General features: G+C 46.2%; 1 protein-coding gene across 4 annotated transcripts in view; it reads right to left on the reverse strand.

Moving 5' to 3' along the window:
* Positions 1-11,360, reverse strand: part of LOC311231987 (interleukin-15-like) — an 87,078-nt gene extending 75,718 nt beyond the window's left edge. For 3 of the 4 annotated variants that reach the window (XR_014619897.1, XR_014619898.1, XM_084318635.1), the window contains exon 1: positions 10,976-11,360. Coding sequence is in view for 2 of the 4 variants with exons in the window: in XM_084318635.1 (XP_084174761.1) it covers positions 10,976-10,980 (5 nt within the window). In the remaining 2 variants the exon portion in view is untranslated. The remainder of the gene's footprint in view (positions 1-10,975) is intronic. The other variant, XM_084318636.1, reaches the window with a different exon arrangement.
* Positions 11,361-15,272: the final 3,912 nt, after the last annotated feature.

Below are 15,272 nucleotides of genomic sequence, written 5' to 3' on the forward strand. Positions count from 1 at the left end.
CCGACTGCTTTGTTGTTGAATCAAGTCAAATCCTAGGTAAGCATATATTTTGCGTGTGAACGTTGACATGAAAAGAAAAAAGTAAAATTTTTTTTTTTTTTTTTTTTTTTTTTTTTTGTATCTCACTTGATTCTATACTCGGTAGTACCGACGTGTTTCGGTTCGGTACCTCAAAAGTACCGAATTCGGTACACATCCCTACTCACTACGTATCCTTCGTGGTTAAGCGGATGCTTTCTCTGCGAGGATCCAGTGTGTAAAATAGCCAGCTAATACAGAACATGGGCTGAATGTGTTATTTTGCACACCACTGTATTCAACAATAATTAGCTGATGTTGGTGACACCCATTTATTTTAATTTGTACTTATATTTTAGTGTTTGATTCGGCCAACAACTGTGCCATGTATTTGTGTATATTTAGATGGCAAGGGCCGTGATGAAGGCCTTTCCAGTTGTTCCCGTCATCAGTTTTGGGACATCCAGACAGACTATGGCAAATGAGAGAAAAAAACTGGCTCTCCAGATACTGAAAGCATCAGGTTTGTAAGAATAGTGTTTGTCTGTGGTGTGTACGAATACTAACATAAATGCAGCTTTGGACCCAACACACAAGGCAGCAGACAGGTATACAGTATAAAGGTAAAGTTGTAGAAGGGAAGGGGTGCTCCGATAGCCCAGCGGTCTAAACTGCTGTTCTTGTAATCCACTGGGCTGGGAGGTTCGTGTCCCAGCCACGCCATATCCGACCACGGCCGGAGCGTCCGCGGGGTGAGGCATTCATTAGGTCACCCTCACCCAGGGGATAGTGGGAGTCAGGTCGGATAGACTTTGTGATCTCGTTGCTCTCCAAAGACCCCTCTAGCCTGTCCGGGCGCCTGCAGCCAAGCAAACAGAAAGTATACTCACTACTAGGGATGGGTACCTTTCACATTTGAACCGATACCGGTACCTGTGAATCGATACCGGTACCCAATGGTACCTTTTTTCGGTACTTTAGTCTCAAGAAATTTAATTTACCTACCTCAGTCGTAAAAAAATAAATCCAAACTTCAAATAACTACAATTTCGACAGTTTTTGGCTTGTCATTGCTCCGACTGCTTTGTTGTTGAATCAAGTCAAATCCTAGGTAAGCATATATTTTGCGTGTGAACGTTGACATGAAAAGAAAAAAGTAAAAAAAAAAAGTTTTTTTTTTTTTTTTTTTTTTGGTATCTCACTTGATTCTATACTCGGTAGTACCGACGTGTTTCGGTTCGGTACCTCAAAAGTACCGAATTCGGTACCCATCCCTACTCACTACGTATCCTTCGTGGTTAAGCGGATGCTTTCTCTGCGAGGATCCAGTGTGTAAAATAGCCAGCTAATACAGAACATGGGCTGAATGTGTTATTTTGCACACCACTGTATTCAACAATAATTAGCTGATGTTGGTGACACCCATTTATTTTAATTTGTACTTATATTTTAGTGTTTGATTCGGCCAACAACTGTGCCATGTATTTGTGTATATTTAGATGGCAAGGGCCGTGATGAAGGCCTTTCCAGTTGTTCCCGTCATCAGTTTTGGGACATCCAGACAGACTATGGCAAATGAGAGAAAAAAACTGGCTCTCCAGATACTGAAAGCATCAGGTTTGTAAGAATAGTGTTTGTCTGTGGTGTGTACGAATACTAACATAAATGCAGCTTTGGACCCAACACACAAGGCAGCAGACAGGTATACAGTATAAAGGTAAAGTTGTAGAAGGGAAGGGGTGCTCCGATAGCCCAGCGGTCTAAACTGCTGTTCTTGTAATCCACTGGGCTGGGAGGTTCGTGTCCCAGCCACGCCATATCCGACCACGGCCGGAGCGTCCGCGGGGTGAGGCATTCATTAGGTCACCCTCACCCAGGGGATAGTGGGAGTCAGGTCGGATAGACTTTGTGATCTCGTTGCTCTCCAAAGACCCCTCTAGCCTGTCCGGGCGCCTGCAGCCAAGCAAACAGAAAGTATACTCACTACTAGGGATGGGTACCTTTCACATTTGAACCGATACCGGTACCTGTGAATCGATACCGGTACCCAATGGTACCTTTTTTCGGTACTTTAGTCTCAAGAAATTTAATTTACCTACCTCAGTCGTAAAAAAATAAATCCAAACTTCAAATAACTACAATTTCGACAGTTTTCGGCTTGTCATTGCTCCGACTGCTTTGTTGTTGAATCAAGTCAAATCCTAGGTAAGCATATATTTTGCGTGTGAACGTTGACATGAAAAGAAAAAAGTAAAAATTTTTTTTTTTTTTTTTTTTTTTTTTTTTGTATCTCACTTGATTCTATACTCGGTAGTACCGACGTGTTTCGGTTCGGTACCTCAAAAGTACCGAATTCGGTACCCATCCCTACTCACTACGTATCCTTCGTGGTTAAGCGGATGCTTTCTCTGCGAGGATCCAGTGTGTAAAATAGCCAGCTAATACAGAACATGGGCTGAATGTGTTATTTTGCACACCACTGTATTCAACAATAATTAGCTGATGTTGGTGACACCCATTTATTTTAATTTGTACTTATATTTTAGTGTTTGATTCGGCCAACAACTGTGCCATGTAGCCTCCTGGATCTCAGATTACCTCTCTCAAACTGTGCCCGGGCAATCTGCGATCTTTCAACAAACAGAATCACACCTGCTGTGTAGTGATTCAGAATGTATATGGTATTCCCCATCTGTAGCAGATTTGCAGTAACGTGAAACAGGCCTTCAATTACCTATATCAGGGAATTGTGTGGGGGAAAAACATAATTTAACACTTTAATCGCCGAAGATGCCGAAACTCGTCATTGATATCAATATTTCAAAAATCTGTGATCGAAATCATATTTCTCCTCCGGGGACCTGAGATATACTGCTGAGCTCCACTCAACTCTCTAACGGTTCAAGAGCGCCATCTGGTGGCCGATCGGCAGATCGCCCAACAGGAAGTCATGTGGATGAAGTGGTGCTCACCCATATTTCGTCCGGGCACTCGCTATCATTAGCAGGACTCCATCTTGACACAGTGAACACCGATCGGTGCAAATAACTCGACAAACAACATGATTTGGACGTATATACTATTATACAACCTGGAGATGGATCGAGTATTTATACATCCCATAATAGGAATATCTCTGCTCCACGCTCATCGCCCAATGGCGCGAGGAAGATACGGTAAGATCCAGCGTTATTTTCCAACGTGTTCTTTACTAACTGCTCTGATGATCATATCACCCACACTAGATGAATGATATAACGTTGCCCACGGAATTATAAGCGACCCCCAGCCCATCCGGTCAACATCAGATGATACGTAGTAACTTCTAGAACCACGTCCAGTTGAAATTTTTTATCTTGCGCCGATTGCTATCAAACTGTATTTCATCATCAATATAATGCATTTGGAGCTATAAATCACGTTCTGGAGAAAGCTGCAGAAAACGATAAAAACATACTTATACTTTAGACCGTATTTTAGTATGAATATGTGAATGAAAAAGTATAACGTTGCTACACCCTGAACAATAGATATAGGACATTGAATGGGCCATAATAATGTCAATTTAGCAATACAATTTAAAAAGTTATAGCCCTGCAAAGAAGGGGAACTTCTCCATAGACAAATAGAGATGGCGAGGGATGGTAAATTATGAATTTAACCATGGCGATCAAAGTGTTAAACATACGGCAGGACATAATAGTAGATATAACCATATCAACTTTACAAACAGTGACTGAACGTATGACTGTTACACAGTTGAAGGACCTTGTGAACAATGGTTGAGTGTGGTGAAGGGAGGAAAGGTAGCTAATGACATTTTAGAGGGCTTTAATTTTGAAATGCCACATCAGAATGTACTGATTTTCTGGGTGACACTCTGATGTGTTCTGCTACAACTCGGAAGTGGAATTGGGCTTGAACTATTGGTGGTTTCCTTTAAATTATAATCTGAAAGTTGAGGAAAGGTAGCTAATGATATTTTAGAGGGCGTTTGTTTTGCCACATCAGAATGTACTGAAAGTTTCTGGGTGACACTCTGAGGTGTTCTGCTATGACTCTGAAGTGGAATTGGTCTTGAACTATGGGTGGTCTCCTTTCAATTATAATCTGAAAGTTGAGGAAAGATTGCTAGTTTATGAAATTTTAGAGTGCTTTTGTTTTGAAATGCCACATCAGAATGTACTGAACGTTTCTGGGTGACACTCTGAGGTGTTCCATTACAGTCGTAATATGGGAACTGGTTACACGCCACGTGCACGCGCGCGCTCCCGCTCCCGCGCATACATGTTCCCTCAGTTGCGCACAGAACAGATGATTATTATGCATAACAATGGAGATCAAGCAGCCCCCCACCTTCTCGTAGGTTCCTATTATTATGCAAAGTCTAGGTGAGAAGTGCCGGCCGCCGGCCGGGTAGATTTCTACAACGGCCGGGTACTTATCATTGCGCGCACTTCTGCCCTGAGTGACCTACTATTAACACGCCGTGTAACCGCGTGTGTGCACGACTGCACCCCTGATTACAACTCTGAAGTGGAATTGGGCTTGAACTATGGGTGGTTTCCTTTAAATTATAATCTGAAAGTTGAGGAAAGATTGCTAGTTTATGACATTTTAGAGGGCTTTTGTTTTGAAATGCCACATCAGAATGTACTGAACGTTTCTGGGTGACACTGAGGTGTTCTGCTATGACTCTGAAGTGGAATTGGTCTTGAACTATGGGTGGTTTCCTTTTAATTATAATCTGAAATTTAAGGTAAATTTATATAACATTTTCGAGGGCTTTTATGTTGAAATGCCACATCAGAACGTCCTTTCCCTTTCTGAATGTAGCGCTTCATGTCACACTCGTCGTGTATACGATATGAAATATTGTAACTGAACATAACATCTCTTGCTAAATCGTATGAGATACAAAGGAACTTCACTGATAACACGTGAAGGGGAAACAGGATGGCAACTGTCTGTACACAGGAAGGCATTAACACATTAACTGCCACGGTGTTTGCCCGTCTCATATCACTCTCTGCCACCACTCTAAGCCTATGGAGATGTTCACCTTCTTTGCAGGTGTAGTGGGTGCTATGTGACCCTGTTATAAGTTTTGAAGACGCTTCCGCGGCAACATGTCTACGAACGCAGTTTCACTGAAATTACCTGAGTTCTGGGAGTCGTCAGCCTCGGCATGGTTTGCGCAAACGGAGGCACAGTTCGAGCTGCGTGAGATTACCTCGGATACCACAAGATATTATTATGTGGTGTCAGCCCTGGGAAGTTCAACAGCCAGCAGAGTGGTGAGCCTCCTCAAGAACCCTCCGGCTCGAGATAAATATCTCACAATCAAGTCTCATCTGTTAAAGACATTCGAACTTTCCGATACCGAGCGGGCCAGCCGGTTGTTTTCTTTGCAAGGGCTCGGTGATAACAAGCCATCAGAGCTCATGGATAGGATGCTGGATTTATTGGGAGAGCACAAGCCTGATTTCCTTTTCATGCAACTTTTCCTGCGTCAGCTCCGGTTCGGGCCGCTCTGGCCAACACCACTATAGACGATTGCCGCGCTCTGGCCGAGGAGGCTGATACGTTTTTTTTGGCTGGTCAACAGCACTGTGCAGCGGCAGTTTTCCTAACCCAAGCCTTTGTTTCACCGCCGGGAGACTGGAATATCGCCGCAGCGGCAGCCCCTCGCCAGCAGCGTGACGCGGGGCTGTGTTAATATCAAAGCCAAGCAGTGTCGCCCGCCGTGCAGCTTCAGTGGGCCGGGAAATGCCTGGGCCGGCGCTCGTTAGTGGCCATGAGCGTTGGTCAGGCTGGCAGGCTACTGTTTGTCCAGGACACCATCTCCGGGCGGCGTTTCATGTGCAACACGGGCGCGCAGAGGAGCGTCTTGCCGGCTTCTAGAGTGGACATCCTGTCCGGCGGACACGGACCCCCCATGGAGGCCGCCAACAGCACCCCCATCCGCACATACGGCACCAGGTATGTCGAAATGTGTTTTAGTGGTCAACGGTTTGGCTGGGACTTTATCACAGCTAATGTAGCCGTCCCTCTTCTAGGCGCTGATTTTTTGTGATTATGGACTGTTAGTGGATGTTAAAAATTGCCGCTTAATTGATGCCATTACGTTCTGCTCTTATGCTGGTGCGCTTGGGGGTGCAGACTCCATCAGACTCTCTAGCATGCTCTCCGCCGCAGATGAGTTTCAACACCTTCTCGCCGAGTTCCCGGGCCTCACGCGGCCCACGTTCTCATCATCTACAGCCAAGCATGGAGTGGAACATCATATCGCCACGACCGGCCCTCCGGTCTATGTCCGGGCTCGGTGCCTCGACCCGGTCAAGCTCAGCATTGCCAAGGCAGAGTTCGAGAACATGGAACGCCACAGCATTGTCCGTCGCTCCGACAGCCCATGGGCCTCCCCCCTCCACATTGTCCCCAAGCCGGGAGGGGGGTGGCGCCCGTGTGGGGATTACCGCCGGCTCAACGATGCTACAACGCCGGACCGGTACCCAGTCCCGCACATTCAGGACTTTTCTGTCCGCCTTTCAAGGAAATTAATGTTTTCCAAGGTTGACCTTGTGCGTGGGTATCATCAGGTGCCCGTCCAACCGCTGGACGTCCCCAAAACGGCAGTCATAACTCGATTTGGACTATTTGAGTTTCTGCGCATGCCATTCGGCCTCAAAAACGCTGCACAGACGTTCCAGCGCCTTATGGACTCTGTGCTACGAGACTTGGATTTTATTTTTGTATACTTGGATGATATCCTCATAGCCAGCGCCTCTAAGGCTGAGCACATGTCCCACCTCAGGATGCTTTTTGAGCGGCTAAATGAGCATGGACTGATAATCAACCCGGCCAAATGCCAGTTTGGGCGGTCGACCATTGACTTCCTGGGGCACAGAGTCACTAAAGAGGGAGCGGTCCCTCTTCCCATGAAGGTGGAAGCGGTGATGAATTTTCCCCGGCCGCCCACGGTTAGGTCACTGCAGGAGTTTCTCGGAATGATCAACTTTTATCACCGCTATATTCCCCAGGCGGCTCAGATTATGCTGCCTTTGTATGAGGCCCTTAGGGGTAAAGCACCAAAACATGCTGTCGACTGGTCTGCAGAGAGAGACAAAGATTTTCTGGATGCCAAGGCTGCCCTAGCCAACGCCACCATGCTGGCACATCCTTCCTTTAAGGCCCCAATCTCCATCACCACCGACGCCTCAGATTTTGCTGTGGGCGCAGTGTTTGAACAGTGGGTAGGCAGGGCTTGCCAGCCGCTCGCTTTTTTCAGCCGCCAGTTAAGCCCCAGCGAGCGGAGTTATAGCACCTTCGATCGGGAGCTCCTCTGCCTCTACCTTGCCATCCGCCATTTTTGTTTCCTGCTGGAGGCCCACCAGTTCACGGCCTTCGTGGATCACAAGCCGCTGACGTTCGCCATGGCCAAGGTGTCTGAGCCATGGTCCGCCCGTCAACAGCGACAGCTCTCATATGTCTCAGAGTTCACTACTGACATTCAACATGTGGCAGGTAAAGCAAACCTTGTCGCAGACTGCCTCTCCCGGGCTGTAGCGGGCGCCATCCACTTGGGGCTGGATTACACCGGTATGGCGGCGGACCAGGCTACCGACCCTGAAGTGTGAGATTTCAGGTCAGCCACCTCAAGCCTGCGGTTTGAGGTGGCACCACACTCCTGTGTGATGTCTCTATGGGACAGCCCCGCCCCATCGTTCCCACAGGATGGAGGCGGCGTGTTTATGATGCTGTTCACGGCCTCTCCCACCCGGGAAAGAAACCTACGCAGAGGCTAGTGTCCGGCAAGTTTGTCTGGCCTGGGCTTAGAAAAGATGTGAGAGACTGGGCTGACTCCTGTTTGGAGTGCCAGCGCGCTAAAGTGTACCGTCACACCAAGGCCCCCCTGCAGCACTTCCCTGTACCTGAAAGGAGGTTCGACCACGTGAACGTTGACCTAGTGGGCCCCCTGCCCCCCTCACACGGCTTCAGTTACTTCTTTACTATGGTAGACAGGACTACCCGTTGGCCAGAGGCAGTTCCACTGTCAGGCACGACGTCCGCCGAGGTGACCAGGGCCTTTATTGGAACCTGGGTCGCCCGGTTTGGCACTCCAGCCGACCTCTCTTCAGACCGGGGCCCACAGTTCACGTCCGAGCTCTGGAACACGGTCGCCAAGAGCCTGGGCGTGAAGCTACACCGGACTATGTCATACCACCCGCAGGCCAATGGGTTATGCGAGCGCTTTCACCGCTCAATGAAAGCAGCACTTCGGGCCAGCCTTACTGACAGCGGCTGGGTCGACCGGCTCCCGTGGGTCATGCTTGGTCTTAGGACGGCCCCCAAGGAGGACCTTCAGACCTCCTCGGCCGAGTTGGTTTACGGTCAGCCTCTGCGGGTGCCAGGGGATTTCATCCTTAACATTACTGCCCCCTGGTGTGCATCCCAGCAGCGGACAGCACTTCTGGAGAAGGCTAAGGTATTCACACCGGTCCCCACCTCACAGCACGGCCTCCACCGGTCGCACGTCCCTACAAGTCTGCAGTCAGCGGAATATGTTTTCATCCGTCACGATGCCCACCGGGACCCCTTGAAACCTCCATACGACGGTCCGTTCCGTGTCCAGGAGGCTGGAGACAAGTACTTTGTTGTGGACATGGGCGGGAAGCTGGAACACATTTCCATAGACCGCCTTAAACCGGCTCATGTGGACTTGGGCAAACCTGTTGGACTGGCCCAGCCCCCACGGCGGGGACGACCCCCTACCTTGCCCCGTCTTCAGAGTAAGGCCCACGAGACCCCCTCGCCACCTATCCTGTGCCCGAGTGGCCGTAGGGCCCTTAAGGTTTTCCCTACAGCGGCGCCGGCCGCTACAGGGGTCAGGCGGAGCCGTTATGGCAGAGTTCTCCGCCCTCCTGTTCATTGACTTCTTTTGTTATGATGAATTCTGGGGGGACGTATGTAGTGGGTGCTATGGACATAATTCACCATTAGATTGTTTTGATGTATTGATGGGGCACTGTCACTTTAATCAGGTTGGTTTGGGGGTTGGGCTTAGAGAAGACGCGCTGGTGGAATGTCATTGATAAAATGTTTGGTGACGTCGAGCTGTGAGAGTTTAGCACGGCATAGATCTGACAGCTGTCACTTGTGCTAAAAAGATAATAAATTACACACTACTTGGTGTTGTCGCAAGATAGAAATTGTGCGTCCCCCCTTGCCGACGATTTCTACACAGGGCTATAACTTTTTTAATTGTATTGCTAAATTGACATTACTATGGCCTATTCAACAATGATTATCTATCGTTCAGGATGTAGGAACGTTATACTTTTTCATTCATATATTTATACGAAAATACCGTCTAGAATATAAATATTTTTTTAACCTTTTCTGCAGTAATTCCTAGAACGTGAGTTATAGGCATAAACGCATATATAAATTATCAACTGTTTGTTGCCGATACACGCTATATTAAAAATTTCAACTGTACATGATCCTAAACATTATGACTCATCATGCGCGGATGAACGGGGGGGGGGTCGTTTATAATTCCGTGATCGTCAGTAAATGCTTTATAGTATGGGTGATATATTGATCAGAGCAGTTTGCATTAATAATAATAAACAATCACGCTGAAAATGACGTCAGCGTCCTCTTACCGTTCGCCGATGAGACTGGAGGAAAAAGATCCCACTTATTTGACGTGGATCGACTAGATCCATTTCCGGTTTGTATAATAATAAATGCCCAAATCATATCGATTATTGAGTTATGGCAGCGATCCATATACACGGATGTGTGTCTAGAGTCCTGCAACAATATGTGAGTGCCGGACGTATTTCCCAGATGCACAGAGATCACCAGAGATCCATTTCCGGTTGTAACTCGCCGATCATCCACTAGGCGGCAGTATTGAAGCGTTGCAGAGTTGTGCAGGCTCCCACTGTATCAGCCGAGGCTGGGTGAGGGAATTATGAATACCAATGGTGAAAAAATGAAATATGATCTCAATAACGTCGTACGCTGTGGAATGGCAGAATTAGCATGACCTTGAAACACGTTGTACGATGTTATTGGCGCCCAATGTGTTAAGGCAACTGGCTTAAGGTAACGTTAGCATGAACTAAAAACCTTTTTACCGTAATAAGGCAAGTGTATGCGCAAACGAAAATAAACAGGTGGACCACTTGACTGTGATTTCCTAATTGCAGGCTGGCTTGACCGCAGTGACTGTGGTGGGGTGGGGGGGGGGCAGAGAGAGAGAGACGCATGGTGTGTGTATGTAATGTATGCTATATCGTGTTTTAAAGGAGGGAATATTTCACACTAAATGGAGAGAAATGTGCATTTTCTTTCATACATTTTTGTCCGCTGCACTTTCTTGACGTGCCTGGCAGAGTGACCGGAGTGCACAGAGCGAGGGATAGGGCACTCTCGGCATGCCTGACCGGAGTGCAGAGGGATAGGGGGGTTTAAAACGGGAGAAGCACGGAGGAAAACAGCGTTGGCAGGTATAACGTTGTGTCGTCCCAAAGAGAGGACCTGTGTGCCCGCAGGGTTCTGGCTCAACTTTGGTGATACCTCTAATTAAAATGAATCATGTTTATATTTCCCACATAGTTACTGTACATTTTAACTTTGTCCCTATTGCCCCAAAGGGGGAAATTACATGGATGCCCCGATCACATTTTTTTGCCACCGATACCGATCACAGATCGTCGTGAGCCATATCGGCCGATACCGATCCGATACCGATCGGCGAAAATAAAGCATTATCACCAATCACCGATCGCATATTTATACTGATTATCGGCCGATAACGATCGGTTAGCTAATCGATCGGGGCATCCCGACAATTGTCACTGACAATACACATGTGTGATATATAAATCCTGTCTACTAAATCAGGAGTTGTATTTAATACCCATGCAATTAGGTAAAGACTTACCCCATAATGTTGACATAACACCCTCTGCTCACTGTTGCTGCGCCTTCTAAAAATCAAAGCGGGTGCCGTCAAAAAGTCTGTCATCTGATCCCAGGTGGTGGTTCTCCATGCAACAAGGAACGCAGTCGAGATCACATTTTCATCACAATTGTAATGACATTTGTTTGATTCGTTTGTTTGATTAGTTTGTTTCCTAAATTATGTTTACCGAATGCTAGTAGTGTCCCGTCCAAATACTGCACAACAAGGGAGTGAATCTCGCACACGCCCTGAACTTAACTCATGTTGAGGGCTCTTGGAGAGGCAAATTACTTCTTCCTGTGTGGAGCATAGTATAACAAGAGAGTCTAGGTCAGGGTTCGGCATTCCGCAACCCACGGCTCCGGAGCCCACCAGGCACGTCCACACCGAGTCCGACTTCAGAGTGGGCGAAAGTACACGAAGGAAGGCACATTTACATTGGAACAGCTGTAAAAGATTTTTTTTTTGTATTTCCAGTTCCAGTGTTCTATTGTCCATTTTTGCATGTATAACCAGTTATTCTATAATTAATTAGAATGTTAGAATTCATTTTAGAATGGTGATCACTGTGAACCAAATAAATAAGACTTGCATACCTACACAGGAAGTGCTTTAATCTGCTTTAATATCAATTTGGGGAAATCTATTTGTGATAGTTCTGCCCAGTAGGCTACTAAGATTTGTGCAAGAGCCGACACAAATATATCCATGCATAGGAACACTGTGTAGAGGGATGGATGATCAACCAAAAAGAAGAAGGTTTAGATATAAAAGCAGTGCCAATCATTTGATGCAATAAAATGCACTCAATAAATCATCAGTGGTAATGTCTTTTGAGGCATAACCATCAGAAACAGCTACAGTGCTATGATCACAGTACCTTCATTGTTTGAATTTTATTATACTGATGATAGTGATCATCACTGCAGCCAGATTTGAGTATCAGACTTAATTTATATTGTTACCAAGATGTTTCCACATAGATCCATACTGTACAGACCCCATGCAGGGGTTTCAGTCCACACCTTGACCCTCCCTACTGGGCAAAGACTAGAATGCAGCACAATCCACTCTAGCCCAGAAAGGCATTTCCCCATTGACAGCCCAGAGAAAAGACAGCTTTTTAAAACAATTAAGATAACTTCAACATGGAATATATCCAATAACTTTGTTAATTATGTACTTTTTATAACGAAGACCGTTTATTTAGAAAGGTCACCCAGAACCGTAACTTGGTGAAGATGACTTGTATGAGCAGACAGTATCTATCTTATCAGCTGGTGAAGTTGACTAGTACAAGGAGACGGCATCCATCTATCAGCTGTAAGAGACTGCATTGATTGATTGATTGATTGAAAACTTTATTAACAGATTGTAGAATGGGTACAATACAGTACAGCTCAATACACACAATTGTTAAGGGGATGCAGACCAGAGAAAGACTTTCGTCTTGTTTACATCAGGGTCCCCCATTTTCAATTCATCAGGACATATATGACATACATGACATACAGATAGTCAGTACTGCTACATCTATACATTTATGACATACCAGATTTGCAAATACAGTACTGTTTGTGATACAGAAGGAGTCAAGAAAAGGGAGTATATACATTTGACGTAGAAACTGTACATTGGAGGAGGTTGTGTGGGGGGGGTTGGGTACATTGGGATATTGACAACCATACTGGGTAATTTACATTGGAGGTGGTTGGGGGGGGGGGCGGGGGGCACACTGTATAAACAAGTAATACTGTACATTGAGGGGGGGGGGGGGGGAGACACTGTACAAACAAACAAAATTGTACATTGAACTATTGACAAAACCATACTAGGTAAATGACTGTACATTGGAGGGGGTTGGGTTAGGATATTTACAGGGGCCAGTGTTGAATTGCAGTCTCCCGTAGGTGTCCCTTGAGAGAGGTTTTGAAAGTGGGTAGTGATCCACATTCCTTTACAGCTTTGGGTAGGGCGTTCCACATTGATGTGGCATAATTGCGAAACGTGTTTAGTCCCTTATTTGAGCCGAATCTGGGTTTAACATGATTTGTGGAGCTCCCTCTGGTGTTGTGATCGTGGTATTCACTGACCTTTGGGAAGTATTTTGACATGTACATGGGTACCTTGGTCGTGTAGTGTATCTTGTAGACCAGGCCCATTGCAAGTTGTTGTACTCTGTCGTCTACTCTAAGCCATCCTAGGTTGTCAAAGTGGGCAGGGGTGAGGTGGGTTCTAGGAGTAAGGTCAAGCAGTAGTCTGACCAGTTTGTTTTGAGATGTTTGTAATTTTGTTTTTAGCGCCTTTGAGGTGCTTTGGTACCATGAGGTGCAAGCATAGTCGTAGTACCCCTGAATGAGTGCTCCTGCCAGAGTCTTCAGGGTGTTCTTGTTTACCAGAGAGGAGATCCGGTACAAGAATCGAGTTCGTTGGTTGACTTTTTTTATTACATTGGATGCCATTTTGTCACAGGAGAGATTAGCCTCTAGGATGGAACCCAGGTAGGTAATTTCATCTTTCCTTGTGACAATATTGTCACCCACTGTAACTGAGAAGCCGTCGGTCTTGCTGAGTTTGTTATTTGAACCGAAGAGAATGGACTCTGTTTTGCCCATGTGTAATGATAGTTTGTTATCAGCGAGCCATATGCAGATTCTGCCTAGTTCCGAGCTGAGGGTTTTTTCAACCTGTAACTTGTTCCTGTCAGAGACCAGCAGGGCTGAGTCGTCCGCAAACAGGAACAAGTTGCAGTCACAAGCTGACGACATGTCATTTGCATAAATTAGGAACAGTAGCGGTCCTAGTATGCTTCCTTGTGGAACACCACAGCTCACTGTGAGGGGGGGGGATAGGGTACCGTTTACCTCCACCATCTGTTCCCTCCCCTCAAGGTAGGATTGCATCCAGCTCACTGATAGACTATCAAAACCAATTGCTTTTAGCTTGTCAATCAGAATGGAGTGATTGACCGTGTCAAAGGCCTTTTGTAGGTCCAGCATGACCATGCCGCAGTATTTGCCTGCGTCCACCTCTTGTTTGATGTGGTCATTCAAATAGAGAAGGCATGTGTCAGTGGAGTGGGATGTTCTGAAGCCAGATTGGAATTCGTAGATTAGATTTTTTTCCGCTAGGTACTTTTCGACCTGTTCGTAGACTATTTTTTCCATGACTTTCGAGATGGAGGTGAGAATAGAAACAGGGCGGTAGTTGCCTGGGTCTAATTTGCTGCCCTTTTTGTGCAGAGGGGTCACCCTCGCAATTTTGAAGTCCTTGGGGACGTGTCCCTGTTTTATGGAGAGGTTTATTATGTGTGTGATGATTGGGGTGATGGCGGCTGCTGAGTCTCTGAGGAATTTGGAGGGGATGTTGTCATGGCCAGTGGCCTTGTTAGGTTGGAGGGCGCTCAGTTTATTGAGTACCTCATCTGTTGTTACCATTTCCAGCTTGAAGTCGTCCTTGCGGACCCCTAGGTTTTTGTAGTAAGCTACTATGTGTTCTACCCCATAAAGCCCTGAGTGGGAGGGTAGTTTGTTTACCAGTGTTGTGGCTATGTTTGTGAAGAAAATGTTTAAGTAATTGGCTACATCCAGCTTGTCTGTGATGAGCGTGTTGTCCGTTTTTATGTTCTATGAGCCAGAGGACCACAACTGTTTACGGAACTGGCCTCTCAGGGCTTCCGTATATCAGCGTATGCACTGGGTGAGCATCTTACATTGAAAATAATGGGCAGACATTTTTCCATCTTTCCTTCAGGTCTTAAATAATACTTCCATGGTCCCAAGTCCATCAAAACTAAAATCTTTAAAGGAACACTCCACCAAAAAATGAGTTGGAATGTGTGATGTCATATATTCCAGTACGTAAGTATTAAATACAGCTCAATATGATATATAGGCCTACACACACTATATAAACAGTAGGGCTGACCCCCATTAGTCGATTAGTCGACTAATTGGTCGAAAGGAGCCGTAGTCGACTAACCAACCTCTTAGTCGAGTAGTAAAAAAATAAATAAAATAAAAATAATATTTTTTTATCATTCTTTTCAAAAGAAAAGAGACCTAGAAGCGTGGCTAACGCTAATGGCACGCATACCAGAGGCTAACTGCCTACGAAAACAGGCACAGAGGCACTGAAAGAGGATTTCACGCGTCCATACCAAAGGTAGCCGCATTTCTGGCAGACGTTTCTGGTCATGTGACATGTGCGCCCAATAGCGTGACGAGCTGTGTCTTTGCTCATTTCCACGTCAAACAGCGTGCAAACTACCTGGCGT

Source organism: Notolepis coatsorum (assembly GCF_963971535.1).
Source record: "Notolepis coatsorum genome assembly, chromosome: 7".
NCBI classification, from domain to species: Eukaryota; Metazoa; Chordata; class Actinopteri; order Aulopiformes; family Paralepididae; genus Notolepis; species Notolepis coatsorum.